The sequence below is a fragment of the Cylas formicarius genome, unplaced genomic scaffold, assembly GCF_029955315.1.
Source record: "Cylas formicarius isolate icCylForm1 unplaced genomic scaffold, icCylForm1.1 PGA_scaffold_10__41_contigs__length_53128322, whole genome shotgun sequence".
NCBI lineage: Eukaryota > Metazoa > Arthropoda > Insecta > Coleoptera > Brentidae > Cylas > Cylas formicarius.
In genome coordinates, this window is record NW_026844214.1 from 14,659,339 (window position 1) to 14,686,119 (window position 26,781).

The 26,781-nt window shown below is 35.3% G+C and overlaps 1 protein-coding gene across 4 annotated transcripts in view; it reads left to right on the plus strand.

Moving 5' to 3' along the window:
- The window catches only part of LOC132703975 (5-oxoprolinase), a 90,883-nt gene that overhangs the window by 45,239 nt on the left and 18,863 nt on the right, over nt 1-26,781 (plus strand). For all 4 annotated transcript variants that reach the window (XM_060675546.1, XM_060674752.1, XM_060673982.1 and 1 more), the window contains 5 exons: nt 420-677; nt 2,448-2,712; nt 9,759-10,003; nt 12,878-12,989; nt 25,360-25,584. In XM_060675546.1, coding sequence (XP_060531529.1) covers nt 420-677; nt 2,448-2,712; nt 9,759-10,003; nt 12,878-12,989; nt 25,360-25,584 — 1,105 coding nt within the window. The remainder of the gene's footprint in view (nt 1-419; nt 678-2,447; nt 2,713-9,758; nt 10,004-12,877; nt 12,990-25,359; nt 25,585-26,781) is intronic.

Consider the following 26,781-nt stretch of genomic DNA (forward strand, 5'->3'; position numbering starts at 1 on the left):
CCTAGGTAAGTTTTATAAGAGTTCCCAAGGTGTTTAATATTATTTGAACGTTCATAAACAAAATTGTTTTAACTATAAATATAAGTTAATTGCAAAGGAAAAATTTAATGGAAGTTAATTTTAACTTTAAAGTTTTTACTAAAATTAAGTTTTACAACGCTGAGGCCACTTCAGTTTTAGGAAGGGTAAAATATAAAATTATTCTATACATTTTTCGTGCCAAAACATCAAGCACATAAATCTGAATCATACGTCGTAAAATGATAGACCCTGCCAATTCAGATTAACCCGTTCGTTCAACCCTACTGGCGTCGAGTCAACTATTGCGAAATGATTATCTTCATTAATAACACGTACCATTTAACTAAATCCCATTTGGCAAAATCCACGTAATACGATTCGAGCTCCGTCTTCCACAGAATCCTGCAGAGGACATCGATTTCGACCAACATCAAAGAGCGATTGGACTTTTCCTGCGCTCTCTTCGGGGCGGACGGTGGGCTCGTTTCCAACGCTCCTCACATTCCTGTACATTTGGGGTCAATGCAGGAAGCGGTCCAGTACCAAATGAAGGCGAGAAAGAAATTTTACGCCGGCGATGTCATCCTCACCAATCATCCAGGGGCGGGAGGGTCTCATTTGCCAGATTTTACCGTTATCACGCCCGTGTTTCACGAGTAAGTAAAGTCACCGAACATAGATTACGATAAGAAGCGACACAGATCAAAAGTTCTGGACGAAGGGCCTTAAATCTTGATCGCAGATGTTTTGCCTGTTTTACGAAACGTACGATACCTTGAAGTTGTTGAGTTGAAGTTGATTTTTTATCGGGTAAATTAGCATTGCATTTGTCGTTAGAAGGATGAGACAATTTTTAGATCACAATACCGTTCTCTCATTTATTAAATGAATTATAAAGGTTAATATAAAACATAACTATATTATTTATTGGACAAAAAAAAAATAAAACAAAATCATAAACATTAATCAAATAAAAAGTCAATGTTAGAGGTTGCCCCCCATACCACCACATACTTTGAACCAGACGTTTAATGTATGCATGATAGATATTGGCCCATTTTTCCCAAAAAATATCATCATCAGAGGCAGATGGAGGTTGATGATCTGTAAGCTACCTACCCGTTTCATCCCATAACTGTTCTATCGGGTGAACCGCATGGGCAGTCCAAGGTCTCAATATTTACCTCATTTAATTATTCTATAGAACCTTTGTCATTAAATTGCATTTTGCATTTAATAACTGAGATAGAGACGTGAATAAAGAACCAAATGCAGAGAACAGACAGATGCCTTGACTTAGACAGTGTTGTTAGAAATTTCCACAGAATGTGGCAAATGTTGAGTTTAAAACCGGTTTTTATTTAAACACGTAATATTTAATTTTAAATAAAATTGTTTTTCATATCAGTCTTGCAGACCGAAGCTAAGATCAATTTTTAGTGCGAACTTTACTTAATTTTATTTAATAAGTTCAATCTTTTTAAATGCAAACGTTCTAGCTTCTATCCAAATCAGAGGTCCATTAAATATATTATGTGTACAGTCTTAAGTTCCGGATGTGTTTTCAATGACTTATTACCGCAAAATTTACACCAATTATTTCCAAAATGTTCCTAATGAAATTTACCTCGGGTACGGTAGTGCGACGCCCTTGTATAATTGTATATATAATTGTATATATCTCTCAGTAAGTTGCAACCATTATTATTGATTTTAGGAAGAAAATTTTCGTAGAAAGTGTTCTCAAATCTAAAATACAGTAATCAGATATCTTTTTTTTCCAGTAGTATACGAAGTTTCTGAAAAAATATAAATTTAACTCGAGCGTAAAGTCTGACAATATCAAAAAATGTTATTAAAAAAGTAGATTAGAACTATGAACTATATTCAAATATGCAATTATTATTATAATAAAGCCCCATGATTAAGATTCCTTGAAGACTAACGTGTGTTGTGGCATTTATAAAGATCTGCTAGTTTTTAATTATTTCTAGAAATAATATTAATATTATTTGCGCAACCTATTATTTGTATGTATTTTTATATTTGAAAAATAATGCACGTAATAATAAAGTATGCATTCGATACGTGTTTAAATGGAAACACTGATAGAAAGTATTAAGAAACAAGAAGGATATTATGACATTTATAACAACAAGGGATAAATGTTCATTCAAAATTGACACAATATAAAACAAGCACAGAACCCATTTTTCAATGGAAATGGATGTAATTATATATTTGAAAGTAGTTTTTTACTTTTTTAAAATAAAATTTTTGGATATTGTCAAATTAAAAGGTACTTGAGACATACGTTTTTTTTGCCCAAAAATAATAATAAAAAAGTTTCCCATGTGGTTTCAACATATAGAGACATATTGTATTCATAAAATATGTGAGAACTGTTTGAATATTTTTAATTTTAGCGATAGGGACGAACCGATTTTCTTCGTAGCCAGTAGGGGCCATCACGCGGATATAGGTGGCATAACGCCGGGATCGATGCCGCCGCATTCCACGACACTGAGCCAGGAAGGGGCCGCCTTTAAGTCCTTCCTCTTGGTGGACAAAGGAGGGTTCAGGGAAGAGGAGCTCGTTAAAAGGATCAAGGAAGCCGGCGGCAGGAATTTGCAGGACAACTTGTCCGATCTGCGAGCCCAGGTCGCCGCCAATAAGAAAGGAATCGACTTGGTTTGTTTATTAATGATATTTGCAATAAAAATAAAAATAATACAGAAATTCTTGTAGCAAACCATATTAAGCAAAAAAGAGTTAAAAACAATTTAGAAAAGATATAAATTAACTCCTAGCACACAAATTTATTAACAGAAGGTAGTACGTCACCAAAGAAAAAGGAAATAATATCAACTAGTTAGAGTTCATATAATTTTAAACAGTACGTTTAAAAGAGCGAATGTTTAGAATTTTAAAATTAGAGGTTAAATGTTATATGTAAACTAACTTCCGAATAATTTAGTCTGATGAGGAAGAGAAGAGATATTCACTCGAATTGGAACATTAGCAGTGTGCACCTCAGTCCTAAATTTAAGATTATTAAAAACATATCGATGATCTTGAGTCAACAAAATGTTATGGAAACTGAAGACTTGAAAACCTTGATAGCCATAAAAACCGGATACTTCAACATCAAAGACCACAAATGAAGTGACTTTATACGAGAGCTGAACTTGATGGGAAAAGTATAAAATCCTTCCTCCTTCTATTTTCTGTGGAACCACGACATCATAGTTAAAATGACTTATCATCAAGGAGTCTGCATTTTTAAAGGAACAGATAGTAAGTGGCGATGAGGAAACAACAACTTTAAATTGATTTTTTTTAGCTTAAACGAATTTTCAATTTCGGCACTACCTTTGCGAAATAGCAAAACAATAGAAACATTAAGTTCCAAGTTGTGATTTTTTGCGAATGCCGTTAGTATTTCTAAATCGTCATGATTGCTTGAGCGTTGTTTTGTTCGTTGGGCTTGAAAGGCAAATAAATAGAGCTGTGTGTCATCTGTCCGATTTCAATATGACATGTATGAATACTAAAAAACGGAGGACCTAGAATACATCCCTGAGAAAGACAACACCCTGCTGCCGCTTGTCTAGATAATCCTGTATAAATTCAAGTGGAGAATACCTAATTTTAATTGAAAACAGCAACAGCACTGAAGAAGTGACTTTTCTAGAATCAGAAGCTCTAAGAATATCATCTGCAATGTGATGCAAAGCAGTAGTGCAGCTAAGCCCTTTCTAAAACCGGATTAAAAGTTGATAAAAGTGTCATTAGCATCTAGGTGTTTCCTAATCTGTCGATTTATCGTTTTTTCAAGTTTTTGGGATAAGATTGATACTAAACTAATAGGCTTGAGCTCAGTATTTTTGGAATGTCCGTTTTTTGCTGTAGGAGTCACTTTTTTCCAAAATACAAGAGTTAACAATATTAGTAATATTTTTTAACAGTATGGAAGGTAAATAATGAAAAAAATTCTGTGTGTAGAAATGCAATATGTCATTATCGATTTGATGATTTGATATCTATAAGTTCAAGGACCATCTTCCTAAAAAAATGACATTTCCTTTTTTTTACTTTTGCTGTTTTTAACATTTCATTTTTTATTTTCAATTTCCAGTGTTTTTGCTTCAGCCAAATCGGAAATTGTCAGATTTTCTGTAATCTTCTTAACTGCATTTTGTTCTTGCGAATAGCAAACGTAACTTACGGTTTGGCATCAGTTCTACAAAGTAATTGAGTAACGTAAAATTTTAAAAGAATCCGCAACATAAAATGTTAAATGTCTCAGAAACAGACAAATATAGTTATAAGATATTATACATTGATGTCTAGAATTTTCCGCGGCATCCAAAAAGCAATAATGTAAAAGGTTTTAATAATAAATAAAATAATAAAATAACAGCTGGTATAAACTTCGGGTATTTCCGATCTGCCGCCATATTAAAAATATTTTAGCCGGATTGCCCCCTAACCAACATTAGTTTAATTTCTAATTATCACAAAACAGAGCATCCTGTATATGTAATTTTATTAATATTGTTCCAAATAGGAATTTTATTATTAAACCGAATGAAAAAAATGCTGCGAAAATAGAATTATTTGAATAATAAACTCAGCGATGTTCTCTGGCATGATGTCTGTAATGTTTGTAATCTCGTTCGCCATACGAGCAAGCATGGAAACCGACGATAACAAACTGCACCGATGGTTTAAACTTTTAAAACTTTAAAGTTACCTTATTAACATCAAAATAAAAATAAATAAATTAAAACGAATATAGCATGTGAAGCTCTTAAAAAATCGAATAAACGCATTATTGCTTACCTAAAAACTAAAATCACTTTCAACTATCAGGTAGTCAGCAGTATTTGGAGCAAATTCAGGGTCATCCGAAACAAACAACTAAACTCTTGCAGAACAGCGCACCAAGATTTTAAATTGCTAACTCAAAAGAAATATATACTGGAGGAGAATTGATGTACCAGAATCTGATTGGGTAGACGCTATAAACGTTGGGTAGATATTGCTACACTGGAAAATATTCAAATAGGAAAGAAAGTATACTAAAACTTATGGATATATCGTATGTACTTCACATTGAGTAAAATCTTTATTGGGTTGCCGGCTATTGAAAGTAATATACTGCTCAAATAAACGAATATCAAAAAAGCCAAATATTACCAAATTATCGAAAATTCCTTTAAAAATGTCATGTTAATTTGAATATATACTGTAAAACTATTTATCATTATTTTGTGTCGTTTACGGACTTTAATTAACTAGATAAAAACTGTGTGTTTGCGCGCCAAACTAATAACCATTCCCAATTAATAATTCTACTTATGTACATTGTATTCCAAATACGCGATGTCGGTAGTTTCGTTCGATATGGCTACAACACATACGTTAATAACAATACTTGCACCATAATCAATATTCTTATGCAAATACACATTAATAGTTTAGTTTATTCGATAACTATCTAATATATCAACCGAAACTATCAAACCAGAACAACGGCCACTATAAACTACTATAATATACAAATAAATTGAATAAATTGAATGCATTCTGTCTTTTAATATTTAGACAATGTAAAACGAAAGAGAATACGCCAAAGTGATAAAATAAACTCAGTGACCACAGCGATACCTGAAAAGGAATGGATAACTTATTTTAAGAACCTACTGCAAGAAAATAGAGCATTCGAGGAACAACCGCTCAATACAACGTCAGAAGAATAGAAGGTTAGATAGAGGAGGTTAGAAAAGCTCTAAGAGAGACAAAAAATAGAAAAGCGGCTGGCGTGGGAGGTATTCCATCAGAGCTTCTCAAACATGGTTCAGGAAAACTTTTAGGAATGATAACAAATCTCGTCGGAAGGTGCATAAATGGGGAAAACGTCCCTAAGGATTGGCAGACTTGTCATAGATAGATAGATAGATTCATTTATTGACTACGTTTCGTACAAAAGGGACGTACAATGGTAGCATGTCAGAAGTGATATTCAAGTGCAATAAAATCAAATCACACCTATTTATAAAAAAGGATCAAAGAGAGAGCCGAAAAACTACAGAGGCATTGCAGTTATATGTTCAATCGGACGTTTATACTCGCGGGTCATAACATCAAAATTTGAACAGCAAATAGTTGCAATGAAAATGGAAGAGCAGTCAGGTTTCCGCGCCGGAAGATCGGTGATAGACTCTACTCTTAAAATCCTTGTAGAAACCTAGAGACACACTTAGCCTTCATTGACTTCTAAAAGGCATATGACACGGTCCCTATACCCAAGCTGTGGAAAACAATGGATATAGGAGTCAAGCTAAAATTAATCGAGGCGACCAAGAACCTGTACCAGCACAGAACCTTTCACCACTGATAAAGGACTAGGACAAGGCTGTTTATATATATATATATATATATATATATATATATATATATATATATATATATATATATATATATATATATATATATATATATATATATATATATATATATATATAAATGAAAAACTTAAAACGTGGATAAGACAATGTAAAGGTATGGGAATAGCCGTAGATGAAAACCTCTTCTAAGCTGATGATCAAATAGTGATAGCCGAAGATGCAGATGATCTGAGCTATATGGTACGGAAACTGAACGAGTATTATGTACATGCCGGTTTGAAAATAAACATGACGAAGTCAGAATACATGATTGTAGGTAATGACGAAGTAAGAGATCTACCACTCGAAAACGAAAAAATGATAGGAGTAGAAAGATATAAATATCTGGGTGTAATATTTAATAACGACGGAGATAGCAGGGAAGAAATTCGGGAAAGAGTAGCAAAAGGAAGAAAGATAATCCGATCACTTAACTCAGTAGTATTGGAGAAGAACATACGGAAGACAACAAAAAAACGAATGTACTCTTCTTTTGTGGAAAGTGTGACATTATACGGAGCGGGGATCTGGGATCAGGGATCTGCGCTTGCACGTATCATGATTAGAAAGAAAAAGAAACATCGATGTAAGAAGAGAAATGGAAATAGAAAAAGATATTACAGAGGAAATAGAAAGGCGACAACTGGTATGGTTTGGACAGATGATAGGTGGCCAAAACGAATTATAAAATGGACTTCCCCGCAGAGACGAAAACGTGGTCGACCAAAGCGCAGTTGGAGAGACGAGGTGGAAGAAGCAATGGCAGCAAGAAATATTAAGCCGAAAACCTTTTGCGATAGAAAATTATGGAAACTGAGCACGGAGAAGCGAAGACAATCGTATTAATTATTAAGGGTTATCATTGTTTCCTTTTCCAAGTGATCAATGTAGATAATTCCACGACCATCGAAAAGGACCGTGGTCATAATCTTACCGGTCGACTAGATCCTCTTTGCCTTCTTCGGAACCAGTTTTTCTTCAAAGTATTCATTGTTTGGACTCCTGCTTTGTTTCTGGTGTGTAGTGATGTATCTATGTTTCATCAACAATTATAGATCAATGCATAAACGTATCAGGGTTGCAACAAAATAGTACTAAAATAACCTCAGAATCGATCACATGATTGCGTTTATTGCCGAGAGTTTTTCACAAATTAAACTTGTTTACTTCAATCAACAACAATTAAACTGCTATAACTTTAACATAACGAGTAGAAAATATATTTTTGATACTACGATCGCCATCTGTTAGATTACCTAAGGACTTATACTACAGTTGTTGACGTAGTTGTTACAGTTTATTTTGATTATTGTTGGCTAGTTAAAATCGCAATGAAGTCACCTTCTAGAGAAGAAAATGTAATAGAGCAAGTAATATTTTTCATTAAAAATATAAAAAGGGATGTGACAAAATTTGTGGAAATACTGGAATTTATTTGGGACTAGAAGAGCGGGGATGCGGAAGTAACCAAAACTACTACTTCTAGTTTCTTTTGACTTTGAGATTTTCAGTTGTTAATTTAAGAGTTTAATATTGAATATCTATTCCATTCTGCTGTGGCAATCATTTTAGATTTTTATTGTCCTAATAGAGAAAAAGACATTTATTTAATATATCAATTTTTGAAAATGTAGAGCAAGGATTTTTTGTAGTGCAGAGAGAAAAATAAGTCCCATTTTTTAGTCACCTTGACTAATTATTTGGAATTAATAAGATAATGGCACCTAAGTTTTTGGTGATTCATCGATTTTTTCAAATAAACACATTATTATCGACATTCATTCCGTTGAATCAGCTCTTATTATATTTCAACTTGGCACCTGAGCAGCATGGCAAATTCTATCGCTGTTATAATTATTTTCTGCCGATAAGCATTTTACACGAAATCTTTGAAGCTATTGTTTTCCAATAGGTATAAATATTTACATTTGTTAATTTGCTGCTCCCCGGAAATTTTACAATATGTTTGAAGAAAGATGATTCCAGATTACATTACATTTTTTTTGACCCAGCAGGTTTTTACTTATAGTGAGAGACATGCTTTAAGGTTAAATGCGGCTAAAACTCAGGTGCTATCGTTTGCTCGCGACTCAGCCAAATTTAATTAAAAGAATTTATCTTATCTTGCTTAAGACCCTGTATGCCAATAAGCATATATTGAACTTTAAAATTGGGAAAAAACCATCCTTGATCCTTGATCGTCAACGCCTTCAAAAAATATTAAACAGCTGTTTTAGGTTTTTGTATGCCTTAAGGAAATGCTAAGCAAGCTAATGCTTGAAAAAGGTATAAAAATCGCAATCTGAGTCCTCCACTAGTTTTTGTTGAGTCGAAGTTGCTAACTTGTCGTCAATCATCATGTTGGTTTCTTCAGAGCTTGAGTAAAACTGACTCGCCTTTTACTCTGTACCTGCTTATGAGTGGGCGGAGCTAAATCAGTGGCATAAACACTGTATTGGATGACTGATTCGCATATTGGTGACAGTCGCGGTTAAGATTGTTAGGTTGTTTATAGATTTCTATAGACTCTCGTATTTTTCGTTTGTAGAAGAATTGATTACATGCAAGAATTTTAGTTGTTCGGCAACAGCTGATGAGTTTATTTGTCTTAGTCGTAAGGCTCTTTCGTGTTCTTTGAGCCTAGTTGATATTTGTCGTCCAGTTTTCGCAATGTATTCTTTGCCGCATATGCACGGAATACTGTAAACTCCTGGCATCTCAAATGGAATTTTGCCTTTGACGGACCGAAGATATTGAAAGATTTTTTTTGACGTTATACTTCTTTAGAACTTTTGATATGCGGTCAGTGATGTTTTGAATTTAAGGAAGGACCACAGTGGCAAGTGTAAGCGTGGAATTGTATTTTTTGATGGGACGCTAATATCTTTAATGTGGAAATTATTAGACAGAAGTAAGCAGAAGTAAGGTTTTTTAAATCTGTAAACAAGCAGGTGATAAGTAAAGTAGTTAAATTTTCTGTTTCTTTTTGCATTTCAAAAACAAAACCAACTATGACTGTTTTGAAAACGGCATATTTTATTTCACCAAAATCAGGCACAGTATTGAGAAACCTGTATCGTACTATCTCTACTGGTAACTGAGATTCCTCGCAAAAATCGGTACACTATGCACTTACCACACCACATCGGGCAGGTAGCGTATCTGCTTCTATTAATTTAATATATTTTCTTGATGGTGTAGAAGCATCATTTTAACATCTTTGGCAATATCCCCCGCTCTATCGGCATTTATAACCGAGTATAATCGGTTAGTTTAATTTTCCAGGTATCCGAACTGATCTCACAATACGGCCTGGGGGTAGTCCAGGCTTACATGGGCCACATCCAGACGAACGCGGAATTGGCCGTTAGGGATATGCTCCGTGAAATTGCGAAAGATACGGCGGCCAAGACCGGCGGCGGCGACGGCGTTTCCGTCCTCAGCTTTGTCGATTACATGGACGACGGATCTCCGATTTCCTTAAGAGTATCTCTTGACCGTGATTCGGGTTCAGCGTATTGCGATTTCGAGTAAGTTTAGATTAATCAGAACATTATTCTCAATTAATAGTTTTGCTATTACAAACGAGCTTAAGTTTTTACGTAAAGAGAGCTAAAGGGCTTCTTTTTCCTCATAAAAATTCCGAATTGTAAACCGCAGTGGGAAGAATGTAGGGTCTGAGTTTTGACGGCAATTATCAAAATAACCTAAAGACTAATTAAAACATCAGGGACAAACATTTAAGATGTTTACAAATATAAAAAACATTGAATATATATCGTTCATCAATAAGGACTACACACAAACATGATATGCATAGATTACCAATTGTTTTTCTCTACTTTGCGAAATTTAAATCCTATTTTACAAATAAATCTATAGCTAATAATTATATTACTTTCACCTTCTTCTAGCTTTCTTTTTAGTAAGAAAAATCTGGTTTTGATCAGTAGAATATATTTTCTTTCTTACCATATCTTATTAATTAGTATCCAGAAACGAGATTGAAAATCAATACGTTTTTTTCTTTTGTTCGATATTTCACTGGTAACAATATCCTTCATTGAAAATATTGGCGTTTTTGTAAGTAGACAAAGTAAAAATTACTAGGTAAAAAACGTGCTTTTTCGAAACGCTCTTGGCGGCATTCTTGTGATTCAAAAGATGCCGTTTACAAAATAATCCTAGTTGGCTTTATTTTTGAGTAACAGGGTGAAACAGTAAACTTGGCAATTTCAGTTTCTTTTCGGAATATTTTTGAGATGAATCCATTATGTTCAAATGAAAGAAAGACATTTCTAAGATACGAAATAAAGTTGTATTTTTTTAATGAAACACCTTGTATATTTTTAAAAATGTGATTGCGCTTTTTATACGCTCTTCAATAATATATAATTGTCCAATTATATTTAAAAAAAAAACATAGGGTTTTCTCATTTAAGAAAATATACGTCCTATTCCTAATTTTATTCCTCTTAACAATATTAATATTGTTATTATTTTCAGAAAAAAAAAACTAAAATGTCTTTCAACTAACTAAGACAGCAACTTACTATTAGGAGTGTTTACAGTTTTATAGTATTGCATCTAGAATGTTTCTATTACTTGATCTATAAAACCTTTGGAGTTGATTACTTCAGGTTTTTAAAAAAAGTTTTTTAACATTCTTAATTATAACACTTCGATTCTTGGGGTTTCATAACTGACTCTGTAAAACTCTTATAACCTAATAAATATGTTACAGCTACTGTAAAATATGAATTCTTTCGTTTGCACAATTTTAACGGGTATTTTCTTCTAAAATTTATTTAGATATTTACAAAAAAATCGTTTTCTTTCAAGAAAAAATTATCAAACAACTAAAAAGTGAGTTTATGATTGCATGATTGACATTTAATATTTTCAACCTAATAGTTTTCAATCTTTTTTCAGAATCCTTTTAGTTTTATAGAGGCTACAAATGTGTTTATAAATACGTAATAAACTTTTACCTGCTAAATATGACGTCCTTTTATATGACGCTGACGGGAATTGGAAGAAAAGAAAAAAACATCGCTATTTTAAGCAACATTACTGAAATTTGAAGACATATTTATTTAAAAATATACGATTAAAAAAGGAATTCCCTTTATCTAAGCCAGATTGTTTCAACAAATTAGGCAAAAAACAAGTGGAAATGGAATCGCGCAGATTGCGCACTTGAAGGTTTAATTACTTTCTGGAAATTAAAGAGGTATATGTCTGAAAACATAGAAAATCAGAAAAATAGATCTGAAACTTGCTTGTACAGTATCCAAACGAGGGGTGGGTTGATTATATCAAAAACTGTCAAACAAAAACATCTTCAAATAAAGGAAAAGGCAATACCATAATTCACGCATACCAAAGGAGGGATTTATTGAACACTGTTGTCTCCGAAGAATATTTAACGCTAGCTTGGACTATCATGAAGATGCAAGCGAAGAGTTTTTGATAATTGGTTTTATAGTTATTTTTTTGAAAAATATTCTGGGTAATAGTGTCATTGTATATAGATAGCGCAGGCTCTCACAGCCGCCTGCTACAAAATGCACCAAGTGCAAAAAATGAAATTCAAGAATATTTGTTACAAAATGATATTTATTTTCAATTTAGTTACAAGAAAAGGCAACTTTTGGAAGAATTTAATTCATATGATAATACGAAAATATATGTACGTGATAGTATAGCTGAACAGGTGTTGCATACTGTTTTATGTCGTCCTCTGTATCACTGCACAATCAACCTCATAGAACATTTTGTTGCACCAAGTAAAATAAAATGTTTCATTCGATTTTTATTTTTTAACATCGGGTCCATTGCAATTAATCTCAGTCGAAACAGAATTAGATTTGGAATAAAAACGTTCTTATTTAAGTAATTATTAATAATTTGCAATTGTTATGATTAATAGTTAATGTCGTCGTATTTTTATTTATAGGTGCTAATGTGATTTTATTTTTCAAAATCCGTATCTGATATTCTGTCCTACAATGAGGCTGGCCAGGTTTTTATTGCCGTCGTTATTTCGATAATTGCCGTCAAAACCCAAGATTATACACTTTGAGCCAAAGTACTAATTTAACTGAGTAAAGAAAAGGTTTCGCGAACCACTGATTCTCAGGTTTTATAAAATATGTAATCGAACAAAATAATATTAGTTGTGTATATTATAGTTTATATATGTAAATAGTCTGCGATCATTAGATATATATACCGCTTATTATCAACGATTTCGTAGATGCTTCCTTAGATTTAATGTTACTCTCTTCTTTTAAAGAATTGACTATATGTAATAATTTGCATAGTTTGCCGGCAAAAAAAATTGACTGATAATTGTGCAATAACAAATGCGATCTAATCGCTCCACGGCCCTTAATTTTCAGGGGCTCCGGACCGGAAGTGTGGGGTAATTGTAATGCCCCGAAGGCGGTCACCCTGTCCGCCCTAATTTATTGCCTCAGGAGTATGATTGGTCATGACATCCCATTAAATCAGGTAAAATATAACTCATTGTTCTATAACGGAATCCGACGCTGCGCACACAAGCGCGCACACACATACAAACCATGTCGTTCTTTTTGTGTTTGCTCGATATCGTTTTGGTCCGGATATGTTCGCTGTAATCGCCTGTATATTTCAAAGCCGACCGGTCTCTTTGTCGTTATTAATATTTACATAGGGTCATAACGGGTTTTATTAGAGTTAATAATTTTAATGGGCGCGTTCATTTATGGCATTACTAGTCTCGTTAAAGTAATTAACCCGTCGGAAAGCGACCACACTTATAATATTAATTAATTTGATAAAGGATTGCCCTTTCGATAGCGAATTAGGGAATTACTATACCGAACAAGATAAACGTTCTTCTTGTTTTCCATCGATCAAAGCGTTTAATTAATTATTTTCAAAATAATACACCTGGTTTCACCCTGAGTTCACATGCCTCATACAAATGTCGCTGGTTTCGAAGATACGGATCAAAGTTGAAATTTCATTATTAGTTTTCTCATTAATTGACATGCCAATTACGTAATTTTAAACTTATTTATAGGTTGCTAGTAGTATTATTTAGATAAGTTGAATAATATTTTTTTTATCTGTCGAGTTATGGTTGAAGCATGATGAAAATTTGAAACGATGTTCAATTTTTTCTAGAAAAGGTACTATTGTTTAGGAGGTCTATCTTCGTCGGTTTTTTATATAAATATTTTTTACAATTATTTATTAGATGAAAAAGAACAACCAATGAAAAACCAATATAAATAGTCATTTGTGTGATTTTGAGAATCCACATTTCAGACATTTTCAGCGTTTCTGATTTTTTTCTTCCCATCCTTTTACTTCCCACCATTTACTGTTCGTGATGTACACTATGGTGGTATGACCACTCGTTACCTATACTGCCTTGGTACACTAAAAGCTCGGGACAGAAGTGCACCAACAACTGTCTCAGGCGGAAACCAAAATGGGTTCTCTATTGTGATGGCACATTATGCATGAACGTATATTTTATTTTAGGATTTAAATTATTGTATATTAAGCGATTCCATTGTACCCATGAGGACTTGTCTATAAGAATTTAAAAATAATGCTTAGCTAGTAATATTTTGTAAGTAGGTTATTAGGCTCGAACGATTTAGTAGAATAAGTCATATAACTGTAGGCGTAAAGAACGGGTGTGCATCTCTTTTATAAATTAAGGTGTAGAAACGCTTGAGGGTCCTTCTATATTCAATACGTCCGAAGAACTAAGAATGGCCAAGGAACAATAACTTTTCTCTATGAAGAGGGACAGAATTGAGGATCCCTTATGTTTCTATACACCATTAAGAGCGAGAATCCTTACAAAGCACGCCTGGCTCTGTGTGGGAGAAAATATTCTTGTGCCTCATGCTAGTTTAGTATACGGACGGGTGCAAAACAGACGCTGGAAAAAGAGCTGGGACATATGGCAGCTCTCTTAGGGCACGGATGCATCTGTGGATCTATCCAAGTGTATTCCAGGCAGAGATCTGTGCGATCGCGCGAAACCCGGGCAGAAAGTATTCGGATAAACACTATATTTGCAGTCAAGCGACTGACAATATTCTTACCTACGTGAAGGTGAGCTCAAAAATGGCAGACAGACGGGTTTGGCCAAGAGCCTTCTATTGGAACAGCATACAGTATGCTAAAGATCGACGTAAATAGATTGCGGGACCCTCTACGTCTCAGGATGGAAAGTGCGCTCTCAGTCTCAGGCCTGTGAGACTACGAACACTGGTAGGAATCGAGTGGGCGGTGTTTAGAAAAGGAGGAAACTCCAATTCTCTCTTCTTTCTCTCCAGCTGCGTACCACTGGGGGGGCGATTAAGAGCACTAGGAGCTTAACTAATTGAGCCATGGAATTATCCAAAGTCCCCAATCCAATCCAAACTGTAGTTTCATGAGAGTAGAGGGATGGAGTGAAGATGTGCGGGTATAATGGATTGAAAGGTCTGAATGCCGCGCCCTGACCATAAAGGACACAAGGAGCACACCGCAGATAGAATAGGAATAGGAATCAAAATGAACTACATTTTTTTAATTTAAATTTAAACTATGCCAGCTAGCGATCCGCCGACGTTCCTCCGATGACTCGGCGGGCAGCTTCCGGGAAACAAAAGCTTTCGGGTTTCGGGGGAAGTATGGTTGCAAAGCTGAAACTAAAAGGAATTGACGGAAGGGCACCACCAGGAGTGGAGCCTGCGGCTTAATTTGACTCAACACGGGAAGCCTCACCAGGCCCGGACACCAGAAGCATTGACAGATTGAGAGCTCTTTCTTGATTCGGTGGGTGGTGGTGCATGACCGTTCTTAGTTGGTGGAGCGATTTGTCTGGTTAATTCCGATAACGAACGAGACTCTAGCCTGCTAACTAGGCGTATTTAGACATCTCAAAGGCCGGCCGGCTCGGGGTTCGCCCCTTGTCGCGCTCGGTTTTTACTGTCTGCGTACAAACAATTCTTAGAGGGACAGGCGGCTTCTAGCCGCACGAGATTGAGCAATAATAGGTCTGTGATGCCCTTAGATGTTCTGCGCCGTACGCGCGCTACACTGAAGGAATCAGCGTGTCCTCCCTGGCCGAGAGACCCGGGTAACCCGCCGAACCTCCTTCGTGCTAGGGATTGGGGCTTGCAATTGTTCCCCATGAACGAGGAATTCCCAGTAAGCGCGAGTCATAAGCTCGCGTTGATTACGTCCCGGCCCTTTGTACACACCGCCCGTCGCTACTACCGATTGAATGATTTAGTGAGGTCTTCGGACCGATACGCGGATGGCGTTTCGGCGTCGTCGATGTGTCCGGGAAGTTGACCAAACTTGGTCATTTAGAGGAAGTAAAAGTCGTAACAAGGTTTCCGTAGGTGAACCTGCGGAAGGATCATTAAAGTGATAATAAAAATTACACAGTTTGTTTATTTCGTCGAACGAATATTTGTCGCAGTCGCTCGGTCGAAACTATCTCGCGTCAATCTTTAAGTCGGCCGCGATTGAATTCGACGACTGACTCCCGTAAAAAAAAAGGGGAGAGAGGAGGAGGAGCGCCGACAAAATTCCGGGTACCTAGACGGAACTCGAAGCGCGAAACCTAGGAGAAAATATGTGGTCTAAGCATGATGAGACGTCGTTGACGTTTACGTTGACAGTGCGGCAATATGTACGTGAGCAGTTTCCTTATCCTAATCCAAATTCGTTTGGGCGCCAAGGAGTTCAGACTTCTGAACCTTCTGAACCTTCTGAATTTCGGCAGCAAATACAAGGAGCCGCGAATACCCTTGGAAATAATAGAGAAATTATTGTTAAATTAGTAAAGTCGTAGTATTTTTTTTCGCCGAATTAAGGGGTTGCAATGAAAAACGAAAATCGATCACTTCAGCCATCTTGTACAGTGTGTCACATTTTACGGCGTGGCTCATTTATTAATAAAGCTAGCTTGTTGCGATTTTCATGACCCAAGGCTGTTTTTTTACGATATGAAATGTTGGTACGGGCAGAAGTCTCATAGCTATCAAGGACGGGGTTATCTTGAACATGTTGCATTTTTAAACACCCTTTGGGGAAAACTGGTCTAGATAGGATTTCTTGCGTATCATTCAATGTCGCAGTTAGTTTTCTCTGAAACTCAAATCTTGACATACAAAGTAAACTTATGTTTTTTTTTTTATTTCGAAGCAATGTGATATGTAATACATAAGGGATATTTCAAATACAAAGAATATAACTGCAATCTTTTTTTTTATTTTTCTTAATGTTTATTTTAATTTCTCTTGCTTCTGCCATGGCTCATGTTAACCTAAAATACTTATGGGAATATATAATGGGGGTGTATCATGAATGCGCTTTAACATTGCATTTAATATCTTTAAATAATGCCAACCAAAAAACACATCTAATCACAAATATCCCCATTTGCCATTTGTTAAAACTTTACTTCCTAATTTAATTTACTAGTAAAATCATGTCTCCCCATTATTACAAATATTAATTATGAAGATTTTGTCTGTTTCACAATATCGAATCGGGGCCGCGAATATGGCCAAAATTCCTCTCGTAAGACAGTTCGAATCCGGCGACGTGTTAAAACACTTATTTCTCAAGTGACAGAATCGTGAAAACCAAAAATAATAAACAATGTAGCAGCAATAATTCATAAACGATATTTCTTCGCAAGTCGAGCGCGAACGCCGTTGGGGAAAAATAAAGGTCGACAATATTCTCAACCGCGCTATTGTTGCGTTTAAATCAGAGAGCTCCAATCTAACGAGAGGCGACAGTGTCCAACCCAGTTTTCCACGCGTATCATCGGAGTTGGTTTTATAAAGAGTGGGGCATAGAAACCAAGTTATTATTAGAACGCGTGGTACGCTATCATTTAATTTCAGTCACGACCATGAAACCGTGAATGTTAGAGAAATGCATGTTTGCGTATTATTATTATTTTAGGACTGACAAGTCGGTAACCACGGTACCACGTGAAATAGTCTGTTCCCGCTTGAGATACAAGCTTATGTTGAGTTAACAATCTTCAAACAGGAGGGTCCGAGGACGAAAATATCCTGGTCATTATTGAGATTAATTTAAGCAAGTAGTACATTTTAGCACATTTTTCCTGGGAGCCCAAAATACTACGTCATAAACAATTCCCAAAGTAACGACTTTTTCTTTGCATTTTTATTTGAAAGTTAAAACATGTAATAAATTTTCGAATATCTGACATTATTCTGAATATAAAATATACCGAAATTTATATTTTTAAATCAATTTCGTTATATCAAAATGAATAAGTAAATTAATGACATAAAATGCGTATCCTAAAACTGTTTCTCAGTTGGTAAATAAATTTCTCTCAGTCTATAAACGTTAAATGAAGCCATCGATACATACGAAAGCAGGGTCATGAGAAATGGACCTCCTGATGTTTATTGTCGCCTCTCGTTAGATTGTAGCTCTCCCTTTTAAATGAGGCGGTGCCGAACGTGCGCATTTCCAAATTTTCTAAAGGTTTTGAAAAATATATTCATTATTAAAATGCGTGTGTCGAACGGCGGCAGGGAGTTATTGTAACAAAAGAGCTTTATGATTTTCAATAATTGGAGATCTAAATATAGCTTTATTTGTTTTGGTTAGCTTGCGAGTAAACCAACACACCAACACGCACGGGACAATATCTAAGTTTGGACCAAAACTATTTGTTTGGACTTCCATGCATTTATTTTGAATTATAGCTCAACGGTTCAATAGAGATATATCTCCAATCGTTATCATGAGAATAAAGATAAAATTCTTATAACTACGATAGTCCTGCATGCCCCGGGCGTGTGGATTGTGGTTGCTGGACGATGACCGCTTTATTGGTGGTCATTGTTACTTATAACTGTTTACCTCAACTGGTGGATTGTTTCCTGAGATAAAAACTGCTTTTTGACTTTCCTCTTGTACTCTTCCTCTCTATAAACTATTGTTGCTTCTCATGGAGTGCTGTGTGAATTGCTCTGAAGACTGTTTTTTACAAAACTTCTGGATTCCTCCTGCGTCGGTTTTTGCTTAATCGAAATTACTGAAAGTTCAGTTCAGTTTCAGTCAAGCTCTGAAGAAGCCAACAGGATGATTGGCGAAACGTCAGCAATTTCGACTAAGCAAAAACCGACGCAGGAGGAATCCAGAAGTTTCGTAAAAAGCATTACATTAGCCTGTCGAAGATTCTTTGAAAAATTGCTCTGAAGACTGCTTTAATCATGCGTTCGCGCTTTTTTTGATAATTCTCTGATATATGGGATGATGAGTATTTTTCTCTCTTCTTGCTATATCGAAGCTGATGAACCAATATTCAGGTTGAGTTTCTATGGTTTTTATTATCTCCGCAAAGTGCTGCGTGTCCTTGATATATGAGGTACTGCATTTGGGACTGGTTGTATTGAAATAAATTTAAAATAAAGTCAATGGAAATCTAAACAAATTGTTTTAAAAACTGTTTCTGTACATGTTTGAAATTGCCATACTACCACTAAATTAATCTTGTCGAGCTATACAGGGTGTCCGGAAATTGAGTTCGGAAACTTGGAGGAAAGATTCAACGTGGTAGAATAATGGTGGTAAGTCATGTAACAAAAATTAGAAATCGTAATATTTTCCGAGTTATAGCTTGTCAAAATTAATTGAGCTTAATTCTCAACGGAATAAGCTGGTATAAGTTATCGTTACAAAAAAAAGTGTTTCAGAAATCTGTCACTAGAGGGCACTTTACCTAGAATATTTTTTTTTATATTGATATTGCAAAATGGACCAGATTGCCATAAGTAGAATCACTAATCCTCAAAAATTATTACCCTTGTTGTAAGTCGGTAAGTGTTATCGTTTAGCCACACATCGAGTTTTTTATTCTTGGTCCGAATACCAGGCACTTCTAATTTACAGAAAGGTGATACTGAATATCGCGATATGCATTTCTGTTACGGAAAAGCAAGTGGAAATGTAGGCCATCATTATTATCCTGCAGGCAAAATGAAAAAAGTGAAAAAATGGCATAAGTCAATGCAATAACATATTTAATTTAAGTTACATAAACACATCTAAAATTTTCGAAAATAAAAAATTAAATTAAATTAAATTAAACAGTATACAACGCTAATTTCAATTCATTTTCAAAATCCCCACCGTTCATTTCTAAACATTTTCTTATAAATTTTAAAAAATGCTGTCCAACGCGAAAAAAAAAACGCCTAAACTATTTCTAATGATTTCGCAACAATTTATTATTTTTTGTCGTAGATCCTTGATATCTGTTATATGTGTTTCATACCCTAAAGACTTTAAGTGTACCCAAAAAGAGAAGTCAATCGGATTAAGAAACTGCAAATACATTTCCCCGTTAAAGTAACGGGGTCCTACAAGATTATCCCTTACATACATTTAAACAAAACCGGCGCCGATATTTTCCTTCAGTTTTTGCATGTGGGTTTTCAATGTTCCACTCATGCATATTTCGAAAATTTACAATGCCATCAACACTAAACGCAGCTGCGTCAGTGAACAAAATGACATTTAAGAATTGCGGGTAATTTTGGATTTTTCCTAAAATCACCCTTATACAGTGCTTGAACCATTTGAATATGAAAGAGCCGAAGACCATTTTCATTCAAAACTTCCCAAACTGTAGAGCAAGCAATTCTTTCCTGAGCAGCAAGTTTTCTCGTACTCGTTGACGGGTCAGCCTCTACATTTTGAAGTATTCTTTTTTCCTTTGTAGCGGTTTCGTTACACCTTGGTTTCCCTTTATTTATATTATCAAGTTTGATTGATCCTCGTTCACCAAGTCTTCTGTGTATGTTGATGAATGTCTTAGTAGATCGAACGTTTCAATTGGGATAAACCTCGATATAAAACCGTCGTGCTTGATCTGCATTTCCATTTGTACAGTAGCAGTGGGATAATAAGCTCTTTTAATAGAAACTAACTTTTAACGGATTGTGACATGGACTTTTTCAAACTTAATAAGACCGAGAATAAAAAATCGATTTGTGGCTAAACGATAACACTTATCGATTTAAAACAACAGCAACAATTTTTGAGGATTTGTGATTCTGCTTTAAGGATATCTGTTCTATTTTGCAATATCAGTCAAAATTAATAAAATTTAGGGAAAATAAAAAAAAATCTAGGCAAGCTGCCCTCTAGTGACAGATTTCTAAAACGCTTTTATTTTGTAACGATGGTTTTTACTAAATCAGAGTTGTGTGTTAAATATCCGCTTATTCCGTTAAGAATTAAGCACACTGCTTTAAAAATAAAATTTTTAAAAATGAATTATGACAAGCTATAACTCGGAAAATGTTACGATTTTGAATTTTTATTACATAACTTACTACGATTATTTGAATCTTTGATCCAAGTTTCAGAATTCAATTTCCGAACACCGTGATGTACTTTCAGTATGTAACAGGATAGATATAATACAATACATTTGGCAGCAAATGCAGTGTATATAGAGCAGATATTTAATGATAAGTATTATTCAAATTTCAGATGAAAAAAAATTAGTCTTTTAAAAACCAAGATTTAATCATATCGGTGTTGTTGCTTAACAAGGATTGTGCTGACCTTGTCATTGTATTTTTTTAGCAATCGGCTTCATTTTGTTCATAAGTTGTTCTGTGCTGTGAACCAATCTTTTCCTAGTGTGCTGCTGCTCCATCCATGCTCTTACACAGTTTCTCAGTAATTTATCATAATAATGATAATTATTGTTGCTTTTTTATGTTCTTTGGAGACTGGACTTTTCTTAGTTCTCGTAAAGTGCTGAAGCATAAGCCAATTTGTGAAAAACGTTTATATTCATTCCGGTGACAGTTTAAATATAACAGTTGTTTTACTCTACTACTATATCTGTTAAAGTACGAACCTGAATTTGAAGACACTAAGTATCAGAGGTATAGAACCAAAAAAAGTTTCTACTCTATATTTTAAAATGAATCGTGCACTGATAAGGCGTCTTCAGCGTCACTTTAAGACGCGAGTCACTTCTAAGGTTTCCGGTGGATTTTAGCCACGGATGGGATTTTGACGTATTCCGGCTGTTTTTCAAAGATATTTCCAAAAACTAATGGTCGTAGAGAAAGTCTAGTATGCTAACATCTTGATAAACTTCTTTAGTCCCTCTCGCGACTCGTGCCAAAAGTGTCGTTTATCAAACTTGTTGCGTAATATACTAGTATAAAAGTTAGCGATACAAGACAACGTCATGAGATCAGCTATTATCAAAAAAATGCACCCTGTTTCAAAGATCTTTCGACTTGTTATTGGGTACTATTTTAAAAGCCGGTCGAGGATTTTTGATTACTAATCTCAAATTTTGTAAATTCACCCTTACCTTGAAATTCTTTTATCTTTTTTAGATGCAAATCTCTAACTTGCTCTGTTTTAGCCTAGTTTTTTATGGTATGTTGCTGTTACAAAGTTAGTTTTACATGTAAATATGTTAAAGTTATAACGAGACGCCACACCTGACTCTAATGATACGAAGGTTGGTAGGTTTAAAACGTGTAGTGGAGCTGACGGGGCACAGTTTCCACTTTTCAACACTTTTATGGGTTGACTCTGTTCTTAGAAAATTAAAAAGTTGTGTTTTTCACATTGTTCGTGATGCGTTCAGTTTAGATTTTGCCATACAATGTATAATTGGATATTAGCAGCTTTTATATCTCATTTGATTTTTACGCTATCGTATCAGATTATATTCAGTTTGGATTGTTTAATTTTAAATAATTGCAACACATTTTATGCTATTTTACTGCTTAGTCCATTTATCTATAAGTTTTTTTAAAATGTGTATTTGTAGTTTAAACGCACTTGAAGCCACCATCAATGAGTTTTCTTGTAATTAATTCAAATTCCTTTGATTGATGCAAGGACGATCTGATCGTCAGCGAAGTGTAGTGTGTAGACCGTGGTATCATCTTTTGTACTGCCACTACCTGGCAACGTCTACGCCAGTGCTTAAGAGCTTGATCTAAATAAATTTTGAACAATGTGGGGGAGAGAGTGTATCCTTGGGTTTTTGTTACCGAGAATTAATTTTCAAGTTTAATCCTGGATCGGGAGTTTTGTTAAAACTGTTTGATTAATTTTAATTTATTAATGTGACAATTATTTATGTACCCTCCATGACTTTTTAAAGGTTTGCGACTGGAACGTTGTCGTACGCCTTGGCCAAGTCAACAAATAGCAACCTGTAACTATTTTTTATTCTTCCTTTGTTGCTGGGATTGGTTCTCCAGCTAAAAATCTTTGAAAGAGTTCTGTCGGTCATTTGATTTAACGTTATTCATATAACGGAGTGCTCTTTCTGTTAAACTTGTGTAAATTTGATTTGATTTTAGATCTTAAGAAGTTTCATGCCTCAGATTATTTTGAATCCCCAAGGTGTGCGTCAAATTTCCTAACCCACATTTTATTTTCATTTGCAGCAATCATTCGGTTATATTTTTGGTTTTTTTATACTTGTACTTATATATAGTATACCGCCTGTTTAACTAGTAGCTCTAGGTTCCAAGTGTCTTCGTGATTTTTCTTGCTTCCTTGTTTTCTTCTCCTGATGTTTCATGTCGTCCGATACATTTATAAGAATATTTAGTTTGGCTATTTGTAGTCAATTATTGAATCTTTTATTTTACTGCCGGGCATACATTTTGTTCACAAAACTGGATAACTCTATGAGCATTCTTATTTACAGCATTTTCTCCAAACTTTCCCATCACTGGGTTTTCCTGATTTTTCCCTATTTCTGATATTAAATCACCCATTAGCATGATTCCACATTGGTTGCCTACTTTGCACGCAACGGGTAAGTTGACGGCAGCTATTCTTTTATTTTTTCTTTTAGTTTTTTCCACCATGCTTAATATGTAATCTCTAAGGGTTTCAATTCCATTTTCCTTCTTTTTTTTTATTCTATTTTAAGTTTGCTCATAGATTATGTTATATCTTGTGTCATGTTGGATGAAGTTTGTCCATCCCAGATTGCAAGATTCATTTGCCTTACCTGGTCCCCTAACTTGGGGGAGCAATGTTGTCTTATTCTCCAAGGCAGCAGGCGGGATTGTCACTTGCGGCGGGTCCGTCGTATCCAAGTCCTTTTTTTTCCTCTTCGCCGCCGGTGTCGTCTTCATTCTTAACCCTGAACAAGGGGACCTTATGCCTGGACCAGCTGATCCCTGTTTTTTTTTGCGAGATGCTACTTCTTGATTTCTCCTTCTTCCTTGCGTCTTCCTTGGATAGGCCCCATAGCGGAATGTAATTATAACTTTATTAAAATAATTACACGAAAATGATATTATGACAAGTAAACTATTTGCTCTTATAAAGTAATAAAAATTATGAAACTTGTAGGCATTTTATTGGGGTTACTATAATCAGATAAGAAAATTTCGGTTTCGGTAGATATGGTACACCATTTCTTGTATAAATTGCCTTTTCAATAGGAACTAGTTCTAATTTATTACACATTTTCTGGATTTCTTTAGCATCAGTTTCCACTGTCAGACTCTCTGAAATTTCAGACTGTTCAAACGGCATTGTTGGCAAAACGGCCGCTAGGGAGAGATTCAGATAATGTGTAGCAACAAATTCTAAAACCTGTGGAAGTTTCTTTGGGAAAAGTTATGTTTGGTAAACTTTTGTAAGTCACTCGTTTCTTAAACACTTGCCGAGCTGCTCTCAGCTCGTGTCAAATAAACTGGTGACTCAAATAGCCTTTATCATAACTGTTGGATGATATACTATTACCATACTTGTTCGATAATATAATATGTACTGCTCCCTTCTCTAAAATACCCACTTAAACACCTATTTAGCGTGCTTAAAAACGATTTCGGAAATTTCGGACCTCTTCTCTGGAGGTCAGAGTTATAGGATGTTTTTGGAAAACGTGTATTTTTAAAAAATCGGTATAACTTTTTTGTCCTGAGAAATTTTGCGTTTCAATGATAACATTTCCAGAAGATCGTTTTAGGAAGATTTCATGATTTGCATATAATATTTTTTACAACTAATAGTTAACTAGTTATGAACCGAAAATTTGATTTTTTATATGGGACACCCTGTATACTTTCATATCATTGCAATTATCCTTGAATAAGATTGATATATCTAAGAAAATTCAAAAGACACAGATATTGTATCACAAACGCATTACAATTTAAGCAATTGCAAAAATCTCACATTCACAAATAATAATGAAATACCTTGCTTACAAATAAATAATACCAATAGTAGTACGTTTAATATTAATCATCAAAAATAATGTTTATATTTTTACGAAACACTCATTTTAGATTGTTAGAAAATGTCAAAAATTGTTAATCAAGATTTTTCATAAAAATTTAATATTTGTCGATGGTACAACACTGAGCCGGTTTTGACTGGACGAGTAGGAAAATTCCGCAATGAGCAACATGGGAGTCCTGGAGGTCTGCGAGATCTACTATTTCAAAAAAGAAATAGCTGCACCTGATTACAATTTCCGCATTGTCCTTCATAAACAAAGTACTTACTACTAACTAACAAGCTTCTAGCAAGCGAAATACGGAGAAATTTGAGCGGAACGAATCATTTAATTTAAGGTTTTCCGTTAGCGACGAATTTACGACCTCAGGAATATCGCTTCGTGTCGTAAACTGCACTCAGAATCCGCCGTCAACCACAGCTTACACACTATATTTATTTACGACGCATTCTAATTCATTAATCACACTCTATATACGGGGCGTAAATTATACTCGTCGCGTTAGTAATTACCTATCCGCGGATAAAATACGTCGTTTCGCCCTAAAATGGCATACGTGTCCCGCAGGGATGTCTGGCGCCGGTCCGAGTCAATATTCCCGAAGGAACCATCCTAAATCCGGGAGACGAGGCGGCGGTCGTCGGCGGGAACGTTCTGACGTCGCAGCGCGTCGTCGACGTCGTCCTCGGCGCTTTCGAGGTCTGCGCTGCATCCCAAGGTTGCATGAACAACATCACCTTTGGGAACGACTCTTGGGGCTGTTACGAAACCGTCGCCGGAGGCAGCGGCGCGGTGAGTATGCCACTTCCAACTTTGTTTTGCCTGTCCGCGGGGATTCAAAATTATCGTCATCGTAAATATGTTTTGGTTAGGTTCGGGTGATTCGAGAGACTTAATTCGTTAATTTATTCCCCAATGGTGGCGCTGCCAACAGTAAACAAACGTGACCGTTTGGCCCGTTGGTTGACGATCTCAACAATTTTTTTATTAACACGGCTATCAGGAATTCCTTTCAAGGTCGTTTAGAGTATTTTTTATGTACCCCAGAAATGAGACTGAGTTATACAGGGTGATCCGAAACTTGAAAAACTCAAGTAACAGAGATGTACGAGGTTAGCGCCAAAATTTCCCGGCCTGACATAGGTGCAGCTCCAGTATCACGATAAAACTTTGTCTTCTTTTAAATATATATCTTAGTAGGCTGCGAAAAAAAAAATTGAAGTCTTGCGTCAAATAGTTTCTTATTGACAGCATTTTAAACAAGACGTGTCCGAAAAAATGTCGTACATAACGCAAATCGAGTATAGAGCAGTCATAATTTTTTTGATAAAAGAAGGGTTAGCTCCAAAAATTATTAAAGAAAGGCTGGATGGTGTATTCTGTAGTGAAAGAATAGGCAAAACGTTTTCGAATGGGGCAGGAGTTCCTTGAAGATGATTCAAGCACTGGTCGACCATTGGATGTCACAACGGATTGTGGAAGAGGTGGTATTGAGTGATTGACGTTTAAGGCTCAATTAAATCTCAGAAATTACTAAGCTTTCGTTCGTCGAATCCTGCATGATCATTTAGATATGCATAAGGTTAGATGGGTTCCTAAAAACCTTTCCGCTATTCAAAAACAACGCCGTGTCGAGTGTGCGCGGTCTTTTTTAGAACTCTGTGGGTCGGAACCGAACCCTGTGATAGCAACTATTGTGACGCGAGATGAAACTATGGTTTTCTATTACGACCCTCTATCGAAAAAAGAATCAATGGAGTGGCGTCGTAAGGGTGAAGCACCTTCAAGAAAATTCAGAGTCTGCCAGTCAACAAAAATGGTGATGGCCACGATCTTTTGGGATTGTGAAGGAATTATTTTGATAGATATTAAAGAAACTAATACCACTATCAATGGTAAATATTACGCAACATTATTACGTGTTATATTTTTTTATATATTATATTACGTGTAAAAACGTCGAGGAAAACTGACCAGAGGCGTGCGTCT